A 26,894-nucleotide genomic window follows, 5' to 3' on the forward strand; every position below is an offset into this window, starting at 1 on the left:
ACTTCCCAATGCTCCTTTTTTTAAATGGCAGATTCACACTGTTATGTTGAAATCACAAGATATAATTAATTTTGTATTATAATTTTCTCCATGTACTCAATGAGCCATGGTTATTTTTTAAGCTTGGTAACTTCTCTTCTCTGTAATGATAATACAACTCTGGAATTTAGAAAGCAAATCAAATTTTGTGTATTTATTATCCAAGCTTTTACTGAGCAAAATACAATTATTTTAAATTGAAATACAAACACCAAGCACATTATACTTTTTTAATCAATAAAAACGAGTGCATTTACTTAAACTGCTCAAAACTTTTTTTTTTTTTTTTTTAAAGTCAGGCCTCAACTTATTTTGGTTGTAATCAAAAGTTTAAACCCCCATATTATTTTATAAATGCTGCCACTCTTAAATTCAATATTAGTCCTCCTGTGGTTCTCCGTCCGGGGATTGAAATTGACAGGTTTTAAAAAGAAAATAAAACAAGGACCTTTCTATTCTCAGAAAAAATGTGTTTTGCTCTTCATTTAAATTGAAACAATCTCATTCTTAGTCTCCACATAGTTTAAATGAATATCTCATGCATGTGATGAGAGTAAAGTTTACAGATGAGCTCTGCCATAAACACATTAGTTATTAATCATGCCATTCTTATGCTTTAATTTCTCCTGATGTGCTTTGGGCCTTCGATGGCTAAAACACAAAACCTTTATCTATTCATGCATTTGTTTAATTATTTATTCAGCAAATTTCATTAACTTAAAAAATGCTGTTACATTCTATTATAGCTCTGATTAACTGGCAGCCAGGTATCTCACATCCTTGTCACTATTCCCTAAATGCAAAGACATATTTCATGAATAAAGGAAAAAGGGTTTTGTGAGTAGTATAGTTGACAGTTAATATTTAATTAAAACAATAACTGCATTTTATTATAAATGTTTCAATCCATTCTCAGGATCGCTGTCTGAAAACGATAGCAGGTGTACACGTTACAATAAACTAAAAACTAGATAATCTATTCAATTTTAAGTTCAAGGTTGTTACACAGGCATATGATTTACCAGGAATCTATTTTAAAATAAAGGGATTTATTAAACATGCATTCAGTATAATAATGCGTTCATAAAATCAACAACTAGCGATAATGCAGATTATCAACATAAACAATTAAGCAGGCAATACGTTCATAAAAGCAACTGCACAGTCAACATTAAACAAAGTTACAATAAAAACAAAGCCTTAGACAACAATGTATCAATGACACAACAAGAATGATTGGTCAAAGCAACTTCTATAGATTTCACTGCAAGAGATTCTAATATAATCACTTAGCTTAAAAACTGTAAGTTGCATGCAGTTACGATGGAAACAAGAAATAAACATTTAGGATTGTGTTCTTTAAACGCAATGCTCCATTAGAGAAATATCTGATTCTTAAGCTATTCTCCACAGTATGCGACATAGTATGACTTACATAAGACATTCTCTAAACTGGCTTCACAATGAATACCACACATTACCAAAATCAGAGAGAGAGTTCCTGATTGGCGGGTCACATCAGAGCCCACATGAAAGTGTGAAGCTGTCTTCTGTGCCAGCCAGGCTGCCTAAATTACCATAATTAATTGATGGAAGGTCTCCCCAGGTTGTGCAGACTTGAGTAAATTATCTTGATTAATTGGTGATAGCTAGTGTCTACGCATTCGCAGACTTAAACCAATTACTAAGAATACCAATCTGTTCTGCAATATGGCCTACAGTATTTGAATGGTATAAAACCAGCATGCAATAACGTAGCTGCTTTTGGGAGAAGGCTGATTGTTGGTCTGAGCAAACCCATGCTAGTTGTATACTGTTAGAATTGTTTTATTCTGTTCAGAAAACGTGCCCTTGTCAACAGGTGTTGCCCCCCCTGTGTTTGTTTCTTCCCCTGGTAGTGCCACTTACAATTAAAAAGTTGCAGAACATCCTCATGTTTTATTTTAAATATAATAAACATGTTTCTAACTGTTTCTCCCTCATGTGGTACATGTGGTATTATGGTAGTCGCTTTTCAAATAAAAATCACATTATCTATTCAAGTGTATATTTTTATATTCTGAGGTTGTGAATCCCAGGTATTGGATTACCTGAGGGTTTCAACACACTAATCTGAAGCATACATAGCTAGTGTTGGGTACAGGTTGAAACAAATCTTGACAATTATCTTGACAACTTGACATTATCTATTGATTTCACAAATCAATCATTCTCAAAACTAAGAACTGAAACTAAGACCAGCATTTCAATTTCTTAAGCAATTTGAACAGGTGATGTCATTAAAGCTTAAAGTCCAATTAGAATAAAACTGAAAATCCTATGCATTTAAATGCCCCCACTTTCCATTGAATAAAATGGAATTTCATATTAATTGACAATCTGCACTGAACTTTAAAATGTTGTTAATAACCTGCATTTTAATAAAATCCCTGATGAATACAATATGAATCCCATGGAAATCCAAATTAAACACCACACGTATTGCAATCTTCCACTAATACAATCATTCTGTTTTTATGAATTAGCTGAATTCTATTAACGTTGTGGCACACTGATGGAACTCCGATAATTCCACGAAGACAATCTGAATGTAAAGACTAAAATTAAGGTGAAATAGAGAGACAGACATACCATCAATTTCCAATTGTTCTGCTATTTCTTGCCATGTGGCGTCCTTCTTTTTATAACCATAACACTGACATCATAAAGAACATTATATTTTTCGACTTTAATAATTAGATTCTCATTGATGACCATTTTTTAATTTCTGTGGTAATTTCAGCGTGAGTGAGACAGTGACAGCTACGACCTTTGACCTTATTTCTGATTGGTCTATTGCGATGCGAACAGAGCGTAAGGCGAATAGAATTAAAACACATTTATCTATATGTTTTCTGGCTTCATTTGCGCCGCTCGCTTCGCTTGCGGTGTGCATTGCTCCGTTTAAATCAACAGTTTGAATTATTTTTTTATTCACTTGCTCGCTCTCTCTTTAACACACAAGCCCACGCATATTGATGCGTTGTATTTTTACACTTGTTGCCCCCATACATGGAAGCTGCCATTTTGGCTCTGTTCACTGCAGTTTCACTGACACTCGCCACTTCAAACAAGATTTCTCCACTTCTACAAGTCCTAGAGTGATCGTCAATGGCTCATTTGAAAGGTAAGATCTTTGACTAATTAGCTGTCATTTATGTTCTATCCTTTTAAAAAATGTTTTACAGAACTGCCCCTTAGTCATAGTCTTGCCCCCCTTATTGACTCTCCACACCACTCCCCCTCCCCCCCACACACATTCTTTGTTCTATGATGTACACACAGTTATTTTGCAGTCATTTCAGAACGAAAATACTCTTCAGTGCTTAATTTATGAGCCGGCACATTCAATTTATTTTAAATTACAGTTCTGGACGCTTAAGCTAGTGAATAATTTGATTAAGGGGACTTTTATCCATGCTCCCATTTCAGCCAAGCTAATAATTTCATTGATAAAAAAAACACAAACTATTTATTCTATTCATCCAAATATGGTATTATCTAATATTCATTTGGTGTGGGTTTTTTTTAGTGGTTTCTATTGAAATGTACTGTTTTGGTATAGTATGCATTTTATAAAGAATATCTTTAAAAAAAAGTGGTACAGATAAAGTGAGCGTTTTTTTTTCTTTTTTTCTTTTACAGCTTATTAATTTTATTAATGTTTGTTGTATAGGGAGACTTTTTTTTTGGGGGGGGGGGGGGGGGGGTTGCCAAATATTTCTTAGAATAAAGCTCAACATGTACTGCTGCATCTGGTCTGAACAGAAGAAAAAGGGGGCCAGTGATAATATTGTCAGTGCTTACAAGCTGTAAGAAAATTAATTTCAAAGTGCAAGTGCTTTGTCAGTTCTGTTTATCAAAGTAAAGCGCCAATATTAATAATCTATTTCAGGAGGCATGCTGTGCAAAACATTTTAAGAGAAACTCTGCTTCCATTTGGATTAGCGATTATATACATTTTTTGCTTTCTGACAGGCAAGTCAGCATAATGCTGTGTTTATTTAATTTAATTCAAACTTTAACCCTCGTGACCAAACGTTTTTGGAGAGATGTTCCACCAGTATATTCAAGTGCATCTAAACAAGATAACAGTCCCAAAAAGTACATTCCAGTTACACTGTATACACAGCGGTCCTTAAACGGTTTATGAAGGAAAATTGAACTGTAAAATAAATGCTATTGAATTAGCAGAATTAGCCAAGCAGCTCCCTGTATGTCTGAACCTAAAGTCTGTGACGTTCCGTGCATTTGAGGCTTTTCAGTCACATTGGCATTTAAACATAACAGAACATTAGAAATTGGAGCTAGGATGCATATTCAACATGTGGAGGAGAACAAAGAAATAGTTGTTTTTTTGGTTTGTGTAGTATTGCGTAGTATAAACATGGGTATTAAATAAATACATTGTTGAACCAGATTTTGTAAAGAACCTAGCATTTCACCTGCGAGTAAAGACTTACTGAACAGTAGATCAAATTGGGACCCATTAACAATCTATGTGAATAATATTGAATGTAATCAATAATACAATAACTACAGATTGACAGTTAACAGGACGCAGGATGAAAGGTTTGTGAATCAAGTGCTCGTAAAACTATACTGATTTTCCAAAATGATTTCAATTGTGTCCCATGCAGTTCATTTCAAATAAATGTGCCACAGTGTTCAGTAGATTTCTGCATGGTATTTATGGATAATGCGTGGAAAATGAAAGAACGGATCTTGTGTGTAACGGCCTTTATGAGGAGATGTATGTATGTTCTATTATAAGAGGTTTTTCCTAAGGTATAATATTATGGTAGATGCTTTTCAGCTGTAATTAATACATGGAAATAGACCCTTTGAAAACCCTTGTGCTGCCCATAAGCCTCCCTTAGATAATATTTCATCCTCTGATGTTGTGAAGGGCAGCTATCCATGTTCACAATAATTGCCGGCACTGTAGTTCTCATAATCAGTAGCTATGAATTGTTTCAAGAAAACTGAACATTATGACTACGTAAACTTTGCCCCCTTAGCCTAAAGATGTAAGGTTACTGTCCTACGCAGTCCCTTTTAATAAATCTTTTCATTAAGTTAACAGAGAAGGGAGCCAGCAGGATGGGATCCCCAGAGTTTTCCTCCTAAGTGATTGATTCAGGACTAATGAAAAAGGTATTAATTTTTGAAATAGTTAATACGGAATCTTTTAACATTTGGATGTTATTGAACTTCAGTCTTCCGACGCAACGTCACAATAAGGACTCGTATTAAGACATGTTTTAGTAATAGAAGGAAATTGCAACTTAGTAGTTTAGCATTTAAGCAAGCAATAAAAGTGATTCTTTAGACTTGCACACACTATTCACCACTGTTCCTCTTGCAACTTACAGAACTAACTTTTGCATTGTTCCACCCTAGCAATCGAATCCTTTTAAAGTTATGAGACACAATTCTGCCTACATACAGCATGTCTTAAAAGGCTCCATGATTCATTTCCCCTAACAATCTCTGTTATAAAATGCAGCCTCTGTTAGCTGTAATGACCTGCCATCTAAGGTGAAAGCAGAAGTCTAGTGCCCAATCTATTGTAAAACATACTTTGAATTGCAACTTTGCTTCTGCCTGTGATAGTCTGGGTTCTCCGTTGTATAGATGTGTAAATGTTGTTTACAATCTAACCATTGTTAGATTCTTACCTAGCCTTACACAGACGAAATGTCAGAGTTGCAAATGTTCTTGTCCTGGCATCCTAAAGGTAGTGAATAAGTAATAGGTCCTATTTTACACTCCACCTGCGATAAGACCTATTGGTCCCCACTTTGCTTAGACACAAATCAGTATGGACACAATCTAAATGAGGTCAGCTAGAATTTATTTTACCACACATAGATCTATTAATTAACTTAATTCGGCAGTGATAAATGGTTTACAGATTCGGTAACACTGTAATAAAGTTTAGACGGTAACATAAAGTTTAATTAACTAAAAGTATATATTGAATAGTAGCCAATACATTTTAAAAAAGAGAGATAATAAAATAGAGGAGGTTTATCCAGACTACATGAAAAACAACTTTAGTATGTTCAGTATATCAGTTTTGCTGCATTTTGATTGAACTTGCTTTTTTTCATAATTTATAGAAAGATTTTTTCTGGCAGTAATAGTCATGTAAGTCAAACTGTCATTCATAAATTATGAAAAAGAACAGCTGCAGCAATGTGATGTAGGATTGTAGGATACTGTATCTTATTTTAAGGTCCATCCTTAGAATTGAAAATGCTTAATTAATTTATTTAAATGGATACGTACACACCTGTTTTCAACTGGTCCCTGTTTTATTGTATGTATTTTTTATGTGTAAAAGTCCTAACTTTGTTATAAGCCTATGATACTATGGTCTCCTTCGACTGAGGTAATTATAGACAATTAACAGTAGTGTCAGCTGTATAGACCCCTGGTCTACTCATTATAAGATATAGAAATCACACTACTATGCTGATGTGATCAGAACTAAGCAATACGAATAGAATCAATTAGGCCAATTCCGCCTCACACCACACATGGTGAATGGTGGAGTGCATTCAAGTGCTTTTAAATTGATGAGTGTGCAAAGGGGGTAGAATGGAGGTATCTGCAACAGATGATTCCATAATCTGATAATAACCAAGAAAAAAATAAACCAGGTAATTCCCTACTAGGAAGGTTCACTCAAAAGGTGTTTGCCACAAGAAATCACACCAACATGCTGTTGGGTGGGTGTTCTCCTCCACCAAGCAGCAAGGGCATATGACCTGCAGAATTCCAAATTACATTGGAATCAAAATACATCAGCATGTAGAGTTATATGTCAGAGCAAGTGTTCCAAAGGCAATTTACTTTTGAGTTGAATATGTATTACTGGTCTCATAATGGATTGTAGATTGCAATGTGATATTAATCTCTTACCGTAATTACAACAGCACAAAATGTACACTGAATTAATGATTGATTTGGTATGTCAGAGTTAATTAAATGTCTTATTGGTGACAAAATACCTATTACAACTAGATGTAGTGAATATGTAATAAAAGTTAGTTCAAGTAAATTAGAAATGATTTGAAACCCATTGGTTAAACAGACAAGACTGCATTGCTGCAGGTTTTAGAAGACACATTCTGTGAAAACCCACATTGTTAAAAATCTCATAGGATACACCCTACCATGTGAAGCAGCCAAATCTGAAGGCAAATGTAATCTCTTCACACAGGTGGGATTTTGGCAGTTGATAAGCTACTGCATTTTTTTTTCAAACTAATTAGCACTAATTCAATTCAAATGGGGTTGATTTGAATCTGATATTGTTTCAGAGGAATTTGTCCCCTGGGGGCAGCTTAAAATGAGTCAACAAGCTGATCCAATATGTGTCAGCTAATTTCCAGATACTGAGCTCATTTTCATATGAGGTTTTAAAAAGAATGGCATCGCTGCACCACTGAGCCGATTTACATATTTTTAAAGCAATATTTGTTATTTTATACTGTAGCACAATATGAAAGTGCAGCACATAATACTTTACATACTGCCTGAAACAATGAGAACATTTTTACAGCAGGACATTGCTGCAGCTCAAATTGATGACATCACAATGGCAGCTACAGTACCAGTGCACTTAGTGTACTTAGACAAGCATTGACAGCATTCACCACCACTTGAGACATGCAATCACTGATGGTTCATCTAAGATCAAATATTTCCAAGTAAGCAGGGCTGCTTTTGTGATGCATAATTGTTGACATTTCAAATTATGTTAAACCCTCATGCTAATAATAATCACAAACATACAGCAGAACAGGCCCCAGTAATATTGTTAACAATTATGCAAAATACAGCATATCTTACAAAATAAATGCTGCTCTTCTGCCAGGACTGGGAAGACATTTCCTCTCTTGGAAATCTATATTCTGCAACTGCTGGAAACGTGGTTAATTCAGTCTAGCACAAGTTGTTTTCAGATTCTGGGTGGCTTTATAATAAGGTGCTACAGAACTGATCTGAACAACATTACTTTAAAGTTAACACCACCTGTTCAAATGTCATGCTTTATGCAACACAAACTTGGTTTTCTTGAATTTTTACCAAATCTTATTTTAACTTAAATAAATGAATAACTACGGGTGTTGATCATGTTGTTATGTTTTACAGTCTTGAGTATCACAGGTAAAAGAAAGGATTAAAATAGGAAAACTGCAAATTAATTCTGAACGTCACAGTAAGAGATAATTGTTTTTAGTCCCTGAATCCTCTAGGCACACTCATTGAAGGCAAGCTATTATTTAGAGCTGCAGGGTTATATTGCCCTCTTATGTTACCATTAAGTTATTCTAGTTGACTCCAAATTCAGTTAATATTATGTTTTTGATGTTTAATGGACTGTTTTAATAAGATGCTGTAGTGTTCCTCATCTGTTTGAGGTTATTTAGGGTGGCTAAGCAAAGCAGATGTTAATAACACCTTGACATTTTACAGTGTAATACTTTTAATAACAGAATGACTCCCCGGATAATGTTGAGTCCCAAAGCCCCCGACTCCAGAGAAGAATGAAAAGCCTAATAATGAAAACCTGGTAAAAAAAAAAAAAAAAAAAAAATGTCAAAACCCTTCACCATTACAACATGACAGATTCAGCAGTGCCTTCTTTCCTAAACATATATACAAATAAACCTATGAGTCACATACATTTCTTCCCCAAAATGTTTTTGTTGTTTTCACTGCAAGGCTTATTTTTTGCCAGTTACAAAACTAGTGAAGAATCGAGTCTGAAAATGATCTTAATTGTAATGTTACTATTGTGTTTCCTTTTCATAAAAACCACCCTGCAGTTAACAGCTTTAACAAATAGGGTCCATTGACTGCATCATTATACAGTGTTGTACTGTTTGGTTAGTACCTGACAGATACTGTTGCTGCAAATGACTCTCTGGTGCATTTATTTTACCAGGTGCCGACATTCAGCAGGGACTACCAATGTAATGCTGCAGTTTACAGTGCCAATCCTGACTTTCATCCAATTGTTTCAACCTCTGCCCCTGCTAAATCTCAAGTTTTTATCTCTTAGAAAATTTGAACATTCTGTCAAAGTCAAGGTCAAGGTCATTTTATATTCCGACTTTTCAAAACGATTGTTTAGGATTCATCATTTTTTCTTTGTATTTGAGCAAAAGATCTCGCAGTACCTCAGGTCCCGTTTGTCCCGAGTGTGATCACCATGGTAACCGTCACAGGGTAGATCGGTGACATTTACCTACATTCGGTGCAGGAAGAAGCATTCCTGAAAAACTAAAAGAAAACTGCTCCTCACAGTGGAAACTCTTGCAGCTTTTGTAAACTGAAATCTTAGTGGCCTGAATTGAAGTGAATACCCACATGAGACAATGATTCCACTTTATTACTTGGTAGAATGATATACTGTGATACGCTGCTCCTTGCTTTTAAATGAAAAATATCAAAACGACCTATACAAGGTAACACCACTCGGAAGTAAATATTTTGTGTGTAGTTTAGTTCATATTCTGAGGAGACAAGTACAGAACAATATAAAGAAAATGATTAGTTGCTATCATCTGCAATAGAGAAGGACGGGACTGAACAGAAATTTACTTTCACCTCTGGTTATATAGTCAATGAAAAAAGTCCCCTTTGGGTGAATAATCTCACTGTTACTATTAATTTCTTAGTAGATGCCCTTATCCAGGTCGACTTACAATTGTTACAAGATACCACATTATTTTTATATACAATTACCCATTTAATTAGAGCAATCTAGGTAAAGTACCTTGCTCAAGGGTACAGCAGCAGTGTTCCCCACTGGGGATTGAACCCACAACCCTCCGGTCAAGAGTCCAGAGCCCTAACCACTACTGCACACTGCTGCCCACTTTTAAACATTTTCATACTAAACTTTGAGACAGCCTGTATATATTTATATTTTAATGTTGCATTTTTAAAAAATGATACCCCACTGCATCTTAAACGTGAGATACAATGAAAATTGAGTTCCCAGATTTATAAAATTCTAAAGTACAGATTCAGCTGGTCCCAATTTGCTTACCAACATGCATGTCGTCCCGACTCCACTTCATTTTACTTGCATGGCTAGGCTAGCCTGATTATAATACTCCTGGAGATCATTAGTACTGAAGATCTGACAGCTCAGATCTCAGACAGGATGATAACAGTTTGCCAATATAATTAAAGGTGACTTACTGTTTATCTAAAAACCATTTCAAAACTGTACAGAATAAGTGGCAGCTGAGACCTGGAGACCACATGTCTATCTGTCTGATTTATCTTCGCAGTAGTCTTTCAAATTACTTCTTCTGGTGGGGAGGGTACTGCATTATACATTTGAACTAATCAATAGGTGTGCATGCAAAGTTTTGCTGAATTTGAAAGTGTGTTTTTATTATTTATAAATAAGCGGCATAGCGTAATGCAGTTTCATCACAATGTCATTGCAAGGAGGTTACAGTGTTGCATTGTAAATACCCTGTTATTTCAGCGCAATCACAAAAGGTGTTCAGAAAGGTGTTCTAACTACAATTACAGTTATATACTTGTATTGGCAGTGTAATAACATTGTAAGTAAGAGTAATTAGAGAAAACAGTGATACAATGTATCTGAACCAGCCATTTCAATTCACATGAACATTAATACTTTGTGAGTTAGGTTTTACCAATGATGGTATATAAAACCAAGAGATATTGTTTCTCTAATACAACTGTTGAATACAATTTGTGAAACGAACCAGCAAGTCTCAGCCTGGTACTTAATCGGCCTGGTGCCTAATACCTAATGGTGAAGAGCATTCACACAGTGCTATAAAACTACAGTAACCAGATTATACAGAGCAAATGGGAACATTCAGCTGGAAAATTTGAGAATCCATGTCGTGATAAATTATGATTACAGTATTTTTTTTAACAAAGCTGTTTTCAGAATTAACACTTTTGTTAAATGGTCGTTAGCTTAACTCTTAAGATTAAGATTTCAGGAGAGAGTGTTTTAATTTACAGAGGATACATTTTCAATACAGTATGCAACACTCTGATACCTCTTTGCAACTCTGTTGTTAGAGACAGACTGGCTACCTGTACTGCATAGTGTGACTATATATATATATATATATATATATATATATATATATATATATATATATATATATATATATTCTTCTTCTTGGAATGCAGTCTGTGAGATTTTGAGACCTGGAGCAGCTCTGGTTGTGTCCTTGGGATGCAGAGTGGATCTGTCATATGACTGGAATTCGTGTTTAGGGGGAGAAAAGCATTTGCCCAACTGATAAATCTTACCTCTTCCATTGTGTACGTTTTAAAAAACTTACTAAAAACACTGGTGTTATTGGAAATGCTGCATATCAGAGCTCAGTCCTCCATCAGCGCCTGCTTCATGTCTGTTTCTTAAACTAAGGCTGAAATCTCATTAAAATAGTTACCTGTTCTCAGAATAAAAATTAAAATGTGGTTCCGAGGTGGTGGGAGGTGTTTAAGAAAATTGAATTGGGAAAGAAAATGTGGATTAGAGTGACATCAGCACTATGCCAGTGGTCCTCAAAGCTGTTCTATGATAACAATACTATGAGTCATTAGTTATAGTGTATCACAGGGGTAAGATTCTCAGATTCCAGCATACAGTACCAGTGGTGCCCGTGCACCAATAGATACTGACAATCCATTGCACAACCATGTATCACTGTGATGTCTGTGGGTTAAAACACTGCTATTAATTTATACCATATAGTCATAGCTTCCTAGCTTCATCAACTCTAGAACTAGAGGTAGAACTACTGTAAACTGGACAGAGCTCAAGCAGACAAACCTTTCAGTGTTACCATAATGGTATCTCATTGGTAACTTGTCTGTATAAGGCTTGGTATTTACTTTTGCTCCATTGTATTTAATCCTCATTGACATGTTGCCAAATGAGAAAGGACAAACTTAGTGATGCTTATTAATGGTTTTTAAAATGGCAGGTCCTAACTGGGTGTGAAGCAATAGCAAACCCATACAAACTGTGCTTTAAATGTAAACTTTAGCACACAGGTATTACTTTTTCATCTTGCGATGCTTTGATTATAAATATCAGAGAACGCACCAGGTACTAATTACTGTGCCTTTTTGCAAGCTGGTTATTTTGATTTGGGAAGTTTAGCTTGCTCATAGTGTAATTGTCAATCCTGAAATTTCTCCCTTTTTTTAAAGAACAATTTTATGACTGTATTTATGTGTTTAAAAGGCAACTCAACCTTAGACGAAGCTTGCTTCTATAATAGCCACACGTATTCTTAAAACCAACTGCCTTTCAAAAGCTAAAGTATTTTCTAGTAGCAAAACGCTTATCAAAATTCTTTAAGTCTTGGATGTTGTTGAACCGGTATACAAGTCTTGCTAGAATATATTTACCAATATTGATTTGCAAATTTGAAGATGTTCACCTTTCAAAAGGCATGAAGTGGCATTTTGTACACTTCATTTATTAAAAAATGTCCTAGTCCTTTAACCTTTATTATTATTTCAGCCGGTGTTTTCAGTTGTGCTTGTTTCAACAGCAATATCTGTCTGTCATCTCTGGAGGTCAAATCATCTTTTCTTTTCCGGCACCCACAGCTGCAATTGCATTTTGAAGAATACTATTATTCTGCACAGCATACAAAATCACACCCTAGTTTTCACAGAATGTATGTAAAAGAAAATACATACAGAAAGTTTGACCTTAATGGTGTAATGCAAAGACAGAGTGCTGTGTGCCAGGTGACAAATTTGTCTGTATTTAAAGACAATGTATATGTTTTAGGAGACTTTGGGAGGCACATGTCAGAGATATGTTTCATATATTTTTATGATTCTTTTTATTTGTTAAATTACAGTTTGAAATATAATAACTGGATTATATACAGATTGTGATTCAGCTAGGTCCAGACAGGGCATTGATTCTTGAGGCAAGGTGTCAGAGAACATTTTACACCAATCAACTTGTATCACAGTAGGGTAATACAAAATGTACAGAATATTGTATAACAGGCACTAATAAAGTGTTGCTTTGAATATTTTAGTGAGAGCATAGTCAGAACATTATTGAAATTGGACAGAACACATGCTCTTGTCCTGCTATGGGCCATATATGACTCATGAGCTCCACAATATAGTTTGTTTAATTTAGATAAATCTGTGGTGTCAGAATGCAAAAAACAAATGATGTAGTGTGTGTACAAACATGGAACATGTTTAATGAACACAAACAAAATGTACCTTTAATGAACACAAACAAAATGTACCTCTTTAAGAACTCTCTGATCAGTATGGCTCTTTAAAAACTCTCTGATCAGTATGGCTCTTTAAGAACTCTCTGATCATTATGGCTCTTTCGGCCAAAAAAACACTTGAACATCTCTGTTCTACAATCAATAGGACTCAGGTTTGAAAGTAGTTTACAAGCAAAGATAAAAATACAGATTGCAACTACCCATCTGACTTTCCAATAAATGGGTGACTGGATAATACTGTAGGGAAGGATGTGTCTGGTAATGAAGGACAAGGGCAAGAGCAATCTAAAGCAAAAAGTAGCTGATAAACAGCCTGGAGAAATACAGACTGAGGTGTGGGGTTTAAAAATACATTGACAGCTTGCTGGAATTGATAACAAAATAAAGAAACTACAGGGCAAGCTGCCAGATTTCAATAATGATCTCAACCTAAAGTTTAGCAAGTAAAACATAAAAGAAAGTGCCTTGCCACAGGAAGCAACGAGCAGAGTTTTTAGAAGGTAAATAATAATCTTGTATAGAAGGCGATAGACATGTAGAACATAAGAAAGTGTTTAGAAGGCGTTGTTGCAAAGGGGTGAAGATTAAAAGAGGTTCAAGAATATACTAAACGTATTTTAAAATATATGTGATATTTTGTTTCTGTAAGAAACTTTCTTGTATCTCTGCTTCTACTGTACTTCCACAATGGTACAAGTAATTGAAAACTGTGGGATTATTGGAACAGCATGGGATTTGAGGCAACAGAACAGAAACTGTATTGCCTCAAATGAACTTGCTTATCAAAAAGTGTTTCAACTTTGCAGTCACATTCAGGCTTAGCATGTGTTAGTTTCTTGTTACTGAATGTCAAAATTAATTTTGCTGTTAGGGGGAGGTGGGATGAGGATGTTTTATTCAATTGTTTGATTCTTGAGAGCTCTTTGCTTAGGGCTCTGCCTTTTAAGCTGCATTCCCAGACACAGTGTGAATAACTGGGGACCCCTGACAATGAAACAACAGACAGAGATGGAGTTTTGATTTTCAAAAACATAAATATGCTTTGAAATTGGGCATGCATAAAGCCTGGAACTGTTAAAAAAATGTAAACAGTCTAGACTAAAAGTAAAATACCTTGCTTACATTGCTGTTAGACAAATGGAAAAGGTGGTTCTGTTTTGTTTGTTATTGTTTGAATCCCTCACAGACAGGGTAAAGGCATAGCAAAATGTGGTCAAGCATAGTGAATGCATGATAACGTATATAAAGGAATGGTAAAGCACTGTAACACTACAACAAACTATGGTAAAGTATGGTAAATGCATAATGTATGGGGAAATGGCTACATGACAATGGTACAGTTTTCTAAGAGCAGTACTGTTAGCACTAGTCAGCAGGGCAGCAGTGTGGAGTAGTGGTTAGGGCTCTGGACTCTTGACCGGAGGGTCATGGGTTCAATCCCCGGTCAGTGACACTGCTGTTGTACCCTTGAGCAAGGCACTAGATTGTTCCAGTAAAAACCCATCTGTAATTGTATGTAAAAATAATGTGATATCTTGTAACAATTATAAGTCACCCTGGATAAGGGCATCTGCTAAGAAAATAATAATAGTCGCCCTATCATCATTCACAGCTGAATTCAGTAATAATAACAAACTTGACATTTCTTTACATTTTATTGATGCTTCTTACAAAAAGTCAATAAGAACACATCATACTTACGCACTAATACAGCAAGTAATTTAAACATGCGTTTAGTTGTAATATTTTGCAATCCCCTATCATACAAACACCCAAGGCACAGTAGGTTGTAATTTTAACAAAAATATCAATCTAAAGGAAATCCCTGATGCAGTGGCCTGTATTCACAAGTCACAATGTCGCAACAGATTTTCCATTTCCTTGAAACTTCTAAATAATGTATCATTTTACTCATACATATTTGTAACTGTTATCATTTTATACCCTGTTCTGTATTTTTTTTTTTTTTTAATAAATAAATACATGATTTAAAAGTGGAAACTGTGTTCAAGGCTGTCATCTCAACATGTGGAAATGAGTTCATGGGCATATCAGGGTGTCTCAAAAAGCACACACCGGTCTCCATGGTCATCATTAAAATCATGTCTTTCAATATTCAAGGTTAACCTCGTAATACAGACAGTGCAGGGTAGGCTATTTCAATCATTGGACAGTGCTAATGACTTAAAAATCTCAGATTCAACCAGAAAACTGCAACATCAAACACATTTTTGTGAGCTTAAAGATGCTCTTTTTTTATTTTTACAACATCCTTTCTTTTTCATTCAAGAATTACACCTTTCATAGCAGACTGTGTCCTGATAGCGTTAGTTACAATGATCTATACTGTATAAAATACAAATTCACTTTCAGTCATCTAGAATGTATAGCATTTGCAAGCATGTCTGTCACTCGTGGCAATGTACATGAAGCTCAAAACAAGTCTGGCAAAGATCTGTGGAACGAGATATACAGTAGAAGTATGTTTTGATTCATAGCACCCTTTGTACTGGATTATACAGTAGACTCTGCTAATACTAAGTCTGTCTGGACCAACTTACCATTTTAACACATGTGTTTTTAAATATTATTGCAAACAGTAACCATCAGCACAATATATTAAAGTAAAAAATAAACTGTCAGCAGGTTTATTGTTGATTTTAGATTAAATATACATAAAACAAAGACAAGAAAAGGCATTTAACTATCAGTACAATTCACTAATCTGGAGAGTGAGTCTACTGTATATTCAGTAATATTCTATTTTAGGGCTGAGTCGTGCCAAGTACAAATAAAAAATCATAAATAGTAATAATCATAATAATAATTACAATAATTATAAAGATGTCACAGCTAATGGCAAAATGCCCCCAGGTACCCTGTTGAGTGAAGCTGTGACTAATGCTTTGTTATCGTACCTTTGTATTGAAATCAAATGTATAAACATCTTCAGTATTTGTCACATTTTCCTCTTCTCACTGAACAAATATATCACATATTTCATGACACATATTTAATACTACCAGAAACCCAGATATGAGATTCCCAGCAATGCTCTGCAAATGTTACAGGAATAAGCAGTAAAAGAAAAAGTTTAGACGAAACCATATTTCTCATGAGAGACATGTAAAAACAAAAGCCTCCACTGCAAACCTCAGTTAGGCGTTACAGGGGGTTACAGGACTCTAGTAGCAAAAATGGCACAGCAAACATTACAGCCAAACCCTTTTAATATCACTTCAAACAGAGCCAAAATTGTGACAATAAGACTTTAACAGGATTTCCCCTATAACCTTGTAAAATAAGGGTTAAAACACAAAGCCCAGTCCTGACTGACCCTAATGGACACAACACTAACCGCCATGTGATGCGGTTGTATCTTTTAAAAATAATTTCAATTAAACAATTGAAATGCTGAATAATCTTTATACCGTACCTTTACAAAGTTCTGAAAGTATTCTCGGTGGTGTTATACTGATTTAAGAAAAGATTTCTAGAAAGCAAAGCACAGATAAATGCAGAGTTTTAATTAGAAATTGGAAGTGGTAAAGCTGCTGCTGTACTATTAACACATTACAATAAATTACAACAGAGTTTATTTGGACCTTCATTTTTGTTGTTTAAACCTTTAAGTCCCATGTATTTATTTTTTTGACTGGCACCACCATTCTGGCTTATCTTTCGTTTATGAAAGAAAAATGCTTTGTTGAAGGTCAAACCATCTCCCTTCAACCAGGAACTTTTTAATAGCAGCCCGGAGAGAGCAACTCAAAGGTTTTAGAGGACAACTCATCACTGGTACTGAAGTCCAACACAGTTCACATGGTTTCCAGCTGATAGGGAAAACTCTTTGAAATATATTATGCTGCATGTGTATTATCCTTTTTTTTCGTACCATTGAGACGTCGATGTTCCCAGCACAGTGTTACACTGCAGATAAAGCAATGCGATTAGCTGAGTTTGTGCTCTTATCCCATGTGTTAATTTTCGTTGGGCTCCCATCTGGTCTGTTTCCATTCATCTGGCAGGTATAACAAAATGGAATTAGATTACCAGTAGTACACCTTTCCTCACATCCAGAATACAAACTGCACATTTAAAACTGTGTGAAGTTTCAGGCAGGAAACTCTAAATACTCCTGCAAATGTGATTGATGGGAAATTAAAAGAAGCAGACTCTGGACTAGAGAGGTAATTCCCTCATTCATATGAACCTTCAAATCAGTGACAGCTTGATTGTATTGTATTCAAGCAGTGTCCACTTAAATCTATTTTTACAGTCGGTGCAGTAATTTCAGCTAACCTACACATCGCCAACTTCCACCTCATTTTCAGCCAGGGTCTGTGGCTGTCAAACTGCCTCAGTCTGAGCAATCCAACTTTCTGAAAGGCAAGGCCGAATGCCAAAACCAAGCTAGTCAAAACAATGTGATACATGCTGGTGCCAACTGTTTTTATTCTCTAATAAAAAAAAGTTGTCCTCACTGAAACTCACTGCCAGGAATTAGGAAATGCATCTTTTGTTGGAATTGGAATCTGTTCCATTTAAGGAACGCCGGGAGGTAAAAGGTTAACTTCCACTCGCTCTGCTCTCAGATTGCAATCCTACCTTATATTAAACATTCTAACCTTTTATCCTTCCTTTGCCTTGGGTAAGTGGTTGTGATGGATGCCAACATTTTATTGTCTCAGCACATTTTTTTTTCCTTCATAATAATAATTAATATTTAATTTATGGAGCCAGGATGTTTCTTCAGCAGAAATTTTGTCCTAGTCAATTTCCTTCTGCCAGCTCACACAGTACCTCCACAAGACACGGTCGGATGGCTCTTTGCGATTATGCAGCTAAAAGCGGCTGTGATCTCTGGCTACAGTCTCTCTCGCTTTGTTGTAGAAGTTTGGAAGTTTGGAAATACGGAAAAACTCATGGAGTTATCTCCACCCTTTCATAGCTTGCTTTTGAAAATGTAGGTTATTTCTTGAACGATACAAGTAGAAAGAAATGTGTTGCATCTGCAGGGTCAGAATGTTTTTTTAATTACACAGCAGTGCTTTTTACTTGTGATGGGACTGAAATTCTGTTTATCATTTATCTCTAAAGGATAAATAAATCAGAGATTTTGCAGCTTCCAGGAGGTAAAAACTAGTCTGCCTCCCTTGCAAATACCACCCCATACCAGGAACACTTCTAAATGTATGTTTTTGACAAGCGTATTAAAGCCTTAAGAAACACCCCTTATATTGTGTAAGTCTCTTACTGGTTCTGCCTTCAGCCAACTACAGTAGCAATGGTTGCAAATTGTTTTAGAGAATGCCTTTCAAAAAGCAAAACTCAAGCCAATGGCTTTAATAAAATGTATTTATTCCATTTGGAGTTTGAGTATTGGGTAAAATAATGTCCATCGATCAGAAGTGTTGAGAGAAATTGGTTAAATGCGCTGTTTTTCTAATATTCCTTGTGCAAACATGATATGTCATCCTGCTTTACTGAACTTTACTGGTGTGTGTTGAATCATAATACCAATACACCTACGCTGTCTCCCCTGCATGAGTCTGTGCCTCTTACAGAGGCAGCCTGTACTTACAATGTCTGAGTTGGAAGGTTTCACATTGATGTTTCTGATGGAGCTGCTGGTCAGAGACCATACCTTTGTTTTATGTTTAAAGGCTGCTCTGACCTTAAAGAACAAATGAGAAAAAGAAACAAACAATGTTAGTAAGGTATTTCTTATCAGAATCATGAAGATGTAGAAACCATGACCTATATCTGCTGTGGTGTATGTGCATGTAGATGTAAAAATAAGGGAGTCATGTGAGCATGAGGATGAATAGCTTCACCCTGACAGTATATCCCAAGATACTCTCAGTAACTTAAGTAAGATATACATAAAAAGGTAAAGACAGAAAGACAGGCATTTCCTAAGATACCAGATTCTGATCCACTCAATAACTAGTGCTTTAAACTGCCCCTACAAAGTTTCTTTACAATTGCATAAGCACTTCTTTAGAGATATGTACAGAGTAACTTTAAAGTGTGGGCAAATGTGGGATAGATAACGTACTATACAGTCTTATATTTATCTCATTATTGTTTTTGAAACCTCCTATTGTATCACTGTCAGTGGGATATCCTACGCACTTGTCTACATTACAATAAGATACAGAAGATATGGAAATCTTTTTAGTTTGTTCAATATTAATAAGGTTGCCGCATTTCTATGCATACCTTTTTTGTTCTACATAAAATGCGTTCATCCAATGGGAATATTACTAATGAAAATGAGCTAATCAAGCTCATTGTTTTTCACTTCTTTGATACTATAAGCGTGCTTATTTGTGTCTTTCAATTCAATTATTTTTTTGCAAGAGCATCGTTTGTCCTATTATGCAGAAATAACCAACCGCAACTGAAATTAAAATATATTTGAATTAGATACATTACCTCTGAGTTGAGGAGGCAGTGGAAGAGAAAAATGAAGAAACCCTTAAAAAAAAAATTATATATATATATTTTTGTCAGAAAACCAACAAAGATAACAAAGGCATCAAACTAATACAATGTTAGAACTGATCAAATCATCATCTGAACTCCTGTTTTTTATGTTAAAAAGACATCAATGATCTAAAAATATTTTACTCAACTGTATTTTATCCACTGGTGTAGTTGAGCCGGAACGTGCCGGAACGTGCCAGAACGCCATTCCTGTACTTTCTATACTGGCGCAGAACCTTGACTTGACCTGGTCCGACATTGCAATTATTCCTATCCGGTCCAATGTCAGACCCTGTCCGACATCATCAAAAAGACGCAAAAAACGGGTTTCTAGTCGTTTTTTCTCCGGAAAAAGCAGAGAAAACCATTCAATGGCCGAGTGGGAGGAACAGGAGCCGAGACAAGCCGAAAAAATAAATAAATAAAAAGGGCGTATCTCATGAATAGTCATACTTGCCCCTGGCATCTGATAATGGAGGCCATAAGCACTCAGAGAATATCACAGACATTTGCAGAGCTTTTTTCAGATGTTATAGTAATAAAATAATGACTTGGATAGCATTATTGAGGCGTTTGGTGATAAAACGAGTGATCAGGAGATGATTGATCGGTATGTACGACTATTATTATTATTATTATTATTTATTTCTTAGCATATGTGAAAGCTATAGCGAACGAAAGGGTGGGGCGGGGCTGGAGATGCCTAGTGAGTGCTTTGTTGATATGCAGGGCCTTTTAAACCCGTTTGACTGTGGAAAAAAAATACTTTTAAACAGCGCGTCTAAAATTAACTGCGCATGTGAAAATAAATTGGACCTGACGCGCCTGACACACACTTAATAAATGGACTGCAAAGGGTTAAGAATTAACTTAAGAATCTTTACTGATTTGATATGAAAATGCTTATATGGAGCCCAAGCACTCTAATTTCGGTGGCTGTGCACCGATGAAGCGATCTCTTTTCTGTAGGGAAATTAAATTAGTCTTTCCATTGAATAAGCACTAGGAACCAGCGTCCGATTCCCTACGTGACACTTTTGATGGTACACTCCGTACCTCCGATAACCGGCGCATATTTTACATTTTTCCATAGTCACACACATCCGTCTCCCACACAATTGTCTGATTCAGTCAGTCAGTTAAAAAAAATCATGCTTTTGAAAATGATCTGATCTAATAAACTCAACAGATCGCTTTATTTGAGGAAACTCTGCGATTTATCTTGCAGCTTGCATACTTTTGGATATTTACTGTTAAAATGTGCCTTTATGACAGCGGATAAATATTGGTTAACATACTGAATATTCAGTGTTCTGGTAAAATCAGATGATTGCAGGGGTTATTGTTTATAAGGGGGGTGGGCAATTTAGTACAAATGTAAAGTGCAACAGCATATATTAATATCCAAACAATCATTGCAATATTCAGTATGGTTATAGATAGCATACTGTATGATTGCAAATATTTTGTATCTGGTATAATGAACTGCTGCTGTTCTTCTAAAGGTGTTCACAATCATAAACCAGCATTTGTTTTTGTGTTATATAATCGACAGCAACAGTGCCAAAGGCAGTGGCCTTTTTTTTTTTGGATGGAAGGTAAAGGAACAAGAAAAGAAAAGCTTAATACTGCAATGTTGCTTTTCTGGTTTGGGGGCAGATCGTGGTAATGAGAAAGCCCAAACGAGTTATCTGTCTCGTTAATTCAATGCAGGCACAGAGGACACAGGCTAGCAATTGTAACATGATCACTCATACATACTGAACAAAGCAAATCCATAACAGCCTTCCATCAAGAAAAGAATACTTACATAAATGCTTACTCAACTAGTACCTCCGCAACGCATCATTAAATCTTGCATTAGTCAACTGTATTCGTCTCCCAGGCAAATTAGCCTAGGAATGCCATCTACATCAGCAAGGGTGTTTTTTCTTAGGCTGTAATTATTTAAAACGACCTTCAAAAATCACATCCAAAATAAGCAGCATTAGGATGTCAGATGACTTACCTGCAGGGAGTTGAATGTGGCAAACATATACTGGAACACGAGGGAGCGTTCGTTGACCGCCAGGACCCCAAATATCCAGGAGATTCCCAAGATGGGCAACAGGACAGCAACTGCTTTGGCGGTCAGTCTGAAAGAGAAATTTAAATCCATAACTGTACAACACAATTAACTGGTCGTATTCTTTAGATGTACAATTTATACAGTATGTGTGTTTTGCTTTGTATTAACTCTGATGGAAGTTGCCCATTTTGTATACTGTCCCTTAGCAGAAGTGTAGCACAGCAAAATAAAAGCGTAAACATGGTAAAGGCATGGCGACTGCAAAATTGCTGTGCAAATATCCTGGGGTTTGATATAGAAGAGTATATTCATGTACACGCGCCTCGGATATAACGCTCCTACAGCATGTCCCCCAATTCTCTACACTAGTGATTCATGCAATATTTCTACAGTAAATACAGTACCGGTTTTGTTCAAACTATTATTGAATTGTGGTTTGTCACACTTATACTTTGCTTGAACAAAAGTTATTGTATTTCTTGCTCTTATTGTATTACTTGTATTGTAACACTTGAAATGTATTTGCTTACGATTGTAAGTCGCCCTGGATAAGGGCATCTGCTAAGAAATAAATAATAATAATAATAATAATAAACTGTAAACAACTTCTCAGTCTAACTTCCGTTTCTGTCTCTCCCTTTTGATACGGTGTCTGAACTGAAGAAAAGCTGCGCTGGCACTTTATAACACAGACATCTTATTCAGCATTCGTTTTGTAACTAAATAAATATTAGGCCTATTACGTGGTTATCTTTCCTGAGATTTTTTGCTGTGAGAGGAGCTGCGGCTTTCTCTGGGAGACGAGACGCTTCAGCTTCAATGCTCTCCTGTAAGCTCTAAAAACATCTACAGGAACTCTCAACAATTTCTATGAATGTCTGACCCTGGTGAGATATATTTATGCAGGAAACAAAATACTTTTTAAAAGACTGACCGAAGGTACCTCCATTTAAAAAAAAATAAATAAATAGCATGTACCAGCACAACCAAATGATGTGTAAATATGCATGAGAAATGAGCTATGCTTGATAATTAAACTGCAGTCAGTCTACTTTGGAATCCCACAGAACTTTGAAAGCAATGCGCTTGTTGGGTTTAATTATCTTTCTTGCAAGAAGTGTTGCAGCACATTGATCTGAACTCTTTAAAACACCCCATCAGTGGATTGCATAACACCCACAACATATTAAAAAACACATTTTGCAAACACATTACAACACAGATTCACAATAATTAAAGTGTGTGGGGCTGATGGAATTCAGTTTAAGAGAGCAGCTTACTCTTTTAAAGTAACTGACCTCCATTGAAGTTAAATCATTATTATGAGAAAACCCAAACAGGAAACACATTGAAATCATATTGTGACTTACAGAGAGTTTGGTAAACTTCAGCCGTTACTGATGGAAGAATTGACAATGAAACAGAGAGTTGCAAAACAAAACGAAAAGGGAGACTAAAATCACCTGCCCTTTTTAGGTTGTATTGTATACCTTTGATTCTACATCCAGGTCAAGAAGAAAACCACTTTGGGAAACACCTGTATCAATTTCATGACTCTAATGAGTTCATTTTGTCTTGCAGAATAAATAATACTTTGTTCAAAAACAAAAAGGGATCATTTTGATTGAGCCTGATTACTCTTGACACCTGAATTTAGAAGCTTGAAGATCGGCTGACACTGAACAGCAATGACAAGAGCATGGAACGGTGGACCTGCCGGGATTGAGTCACTGTTGGCTGGCGTCTCTATTCAAAGGAATACTTTAATCATGAATCCTGGATTGGGCCTGAGGACTGCTGATGTTAATTGAAAATCCAGTTAATCCATACACTTCAAGTAGCAAATGGTCTGCGGTTGCTCTGACAGCTAACGGCGGGTCACATTCCCACTGTTATTTCCTGATCTCGGATTCAGTGCTGGCAGTAATTCCAGATGAAATAAGAGTCGCTGGTCACAAACGTTTGTACTTTAATTAGATGTTCTTACAGAAACAGGCATTAAAGGGCATTTCCACTGTATGTAATGTATTATGCATTGCTTTTTTTTTTTTACTGTATGTCATGTATTATGCATTTCTTTGTATTTAAAGTATTATGGATTATCTTGTTGATACTGCATCTTGTAAAGTGTGTTGTGATGGTGGTCCACTATGAAAGGCGCTATATAAAATAAAAACTTGATTGATTGATTGATTGATTGATTGATAAAGAGCTATTCAGATCATCTCTACTTGTTTGATATGCAGTTTTGTTATGAGCAACCATGTGACAGGGTAGCTGAGTAGTGACGTTCCCAGACCAAAAAGCTGACAAGATCAAATAAAAGTTTAAACAAAACAAATCACAAACACCTAAAAACAAAACAATACCTCAGGCTGGGCAACCGCCTTCACTGATCCTGTAGGCTACTCTAGTTTTAGTTTTAGTTTCATTTTCGATTATCTCCAGTCTCTCGTTCCTCCTCTCAAACACCCACCCTGAACACAGGAACAGACAGGTTTATATGCACGTGGCCATCTCCAAATTAACACCCAATAAATTCATTTGGAGACGTCAGATTCTGCACGGGAGTTTTAGTTTGCATGGCCGACAGTCAATAATCACTGACTGCCGACCATGCATTTGCACGAGCTGTCTGTCAGAGACAAGCTGCTAACACCGCCTCTGCCAGATCACATTCAAACCAAACAATAACAAACCAAACACTTGTTTTCTTCAAACACAAAATACATTTAAATCATACCGTAATAACAATCACCTGTTCCCAAACAATACATTTCCTTTAAAGTAAAAATACAATACACCACAATAAAATGCATTTGAAATCATAGCAATACATTCACCTGTGCTAAACAAACACACTACATTTATTTACATGCAGGGCTTTGCCCCCCCCTCTAGGGCCCTGCCACAAACCGATTTTTTTATTTGATTGGCAAAATCAGTGATGCAATTATCATGCAGTCACTCAGCAAGAGTATAATGAGAAATTATCTGGGGATTTTCAGCAGCTTGCACAAGGAGCAGATTCTATAATAGTGAAAAAAAAACAGGTCTGACTAAGTACTATTCCAATTAGATTAAGAAGTAATTGGACACATACAAACCCTCAAGCTTGATATTCATGACTCTAGATGTTTGTAAACCAACAACAGACTAGTTTTATAAATGATTTAAATTACTCAGGAGTTTAAAAGCTCTATGAGAGGATCCTTTGTTTCAGGAAGATTGTTCCTGGCTTTTGACATCTGTGCAGTAGCTTTCTTATTGCTCTATGGAAAATGCCTTTAAGCACATGAACATTATACTGGAATAGAATCAATTAAATAATATGTCCCATCTGTTTTTCAATGTGGATCCTGTATAACAGAAATTGACTTATTTGGTATTCCAAAATTACAACTTTTCTGTCCTCCATACCCAATGCTTCATTTAGATTTCCTCTCGTCAAGACAACATCATGGATACTGTTATATTTCAAAACCACTCTCTTTAAGGTCAGTCTAACACAAAGTTTTGTGGCTTTTTTTCCCTGTTAGTAAAACACCTCGAACATCAGCTTATAGGAGACAAACCAAAAGCCGATCCCAGGTGCATGTCTTTCAGAGCAAACTGTCTGAATTACCAGCATCCGTTAAAGATTCTGTATGTCTTCAATGGCAGTATCTGCCAAAAAATCACTGTCAGAGTCAGCAAAGACCAGTTTAGATTTTCTGTGAGCCTCTTTCTCTAAAACTTCAGATAACAACCCTATAGAAACACATGGTTACCTCATTGAAAAAGTCCACATGTGACTCTTTATTCATCATTTACTCTGATGGACTATGCAGACTTTTACTAATCTAAAAATGCACAATTGTATTCTGGTTTATAAAGAGGCAGGAATAATATTGCGCTACATATATTAAAATAATCTTTGATATTCACAAAACGTTTCTAGTTTTGTTACAGAAATCAACAACAGTCTTTAACTTTTTTGTAAAAGTTCATAAAAACGTAATAACCTGGGAATTAAAGCTTTTACCTGCATTTGGTGAACAACAATGAAAGCCTGCAGTACCAGATATCATTTTAAAGGATAAGTTCTGTGTTTCACAGCTATAAAGAAATACAAGAACGTCCAAGCAGGTGTACATCTTTCAGTACGAAGACAATACATCACAGCCCCTCCGGAAATCCTGAGGAAGACAACAAAGGAAAGAAGACGCATGCTCTGTGCCCCATCATTAAACTGTCTTCACTGCCACCAGTTTCGATAAAAAACTAAACGGCTCAATTTTTCTCCATTAGCTTGTCTTTCTTCCCTTGCTTTGTTCAATAAAGCAAGCAGTAATTACAGTAATAATGGCAAATTACTTACGATAAATCGAGCATTAAAGGCTCATTTGAATTCGTAAATTTCCTGTGTCAAAACATGTATTATGTACCAATTATGTGTGGGTTCGTTATTTTCTTTATTTGAGCTCATTTACTGATGGAGAATGCCTCCACTTTCTAAATACATATTACTTGTTCATTTGGTTTATGTGATTTATTCGTGAAATTAGACATTTTGCTTACCGGTACTGTACATTATTAATCTATCCATTAATGAACAGATCATTTTTCTGTACACTTTACCCATTGAAGACTTGCTGAGGGTTGGTTATTTTTGTATGTATTTCAAACATTCACTCTTACAGTGGAAAACTGCCCACTTGTATTATTATTATTATTATTTATTTCTTAGCAGACGCCCTTATCCAGGGCGACTTACAATTGTTACAAGATATCACATTATTTTTACATACAGTTACCCATTTATACAGTTGGGTTTTTACTGGAGCAATCTAGGTAAAGTACCTTGCTCAAGGGTACAGCAGCATGTCCCCTACCAGGGATTGAACCCACAACCCTCCAGTCAAGAGTCCAGAGCCCTAACCACTACTCTACACTGCCCACTTGTATACACT

The 26,894-nt window shown here is 35.9% G+C and overlaps 1 protein-coding gene across 6 annotated transcripts in view; it reads right to left on the reverse strand.

Annotated features, from left to right (window-relative positions):
* Nucleotides 1–15,018: 15,018 nt before the first annotated feature.
* The window catches only part of LOC117426458 (adhesion G-protein coupled receptor D1-like), a 63,042-nt gene continuing 51,166 nt past the window's right edge, over nucleotides 15,019–26,894 (reverse strand). For all 6 annotated transcript variants that reach the window (XM_059033126.1, XM_059033130.1, XM_059033128.1 and 3 more), the window contains 4 exons: nucleotides 21,883–22,009; nucleotides 19,824–19,865; nucleotides 18,967–19,059; nucleotides 15,019–17,403 (listed from right to left, as the gene is read on the reverse strand). In XM_059033126.1, the coding sequence (XP_058889109.1) occupies nucleotides 17,308–17,403; nucleotides 18,967–19,059; nucleotides 19,824–19,865; nucleotides 21,883–22,009 (358 nt within the window). In that variant the 3' untranslated portion in view covers nucleotides 15,019–17,307. The remainder of the gene's footprint in view (nucleotides 17,404–18,966; nucleotides 19,060–19,823; nucleotides 19,866–21,882; nucleotides 22,010–26,894) is intronic.

The sequence above is a fragment of the Acipenser ruthenus genome, chromosome 11 (genome assembly GCF_902713425.1).
Source record: "Acipenser ruthenus chromosome 11, fAciRut3.2 maternal haplotype, whole genome shotgun sequence".
Taxonomy (NCBI): domain Eukaryota; kingdom Metazoa; phylum Chordata; class Actinopteri; order Acipenseriformes; family Acipenseridae; genus Acipenser; species Acipenser ruthenus.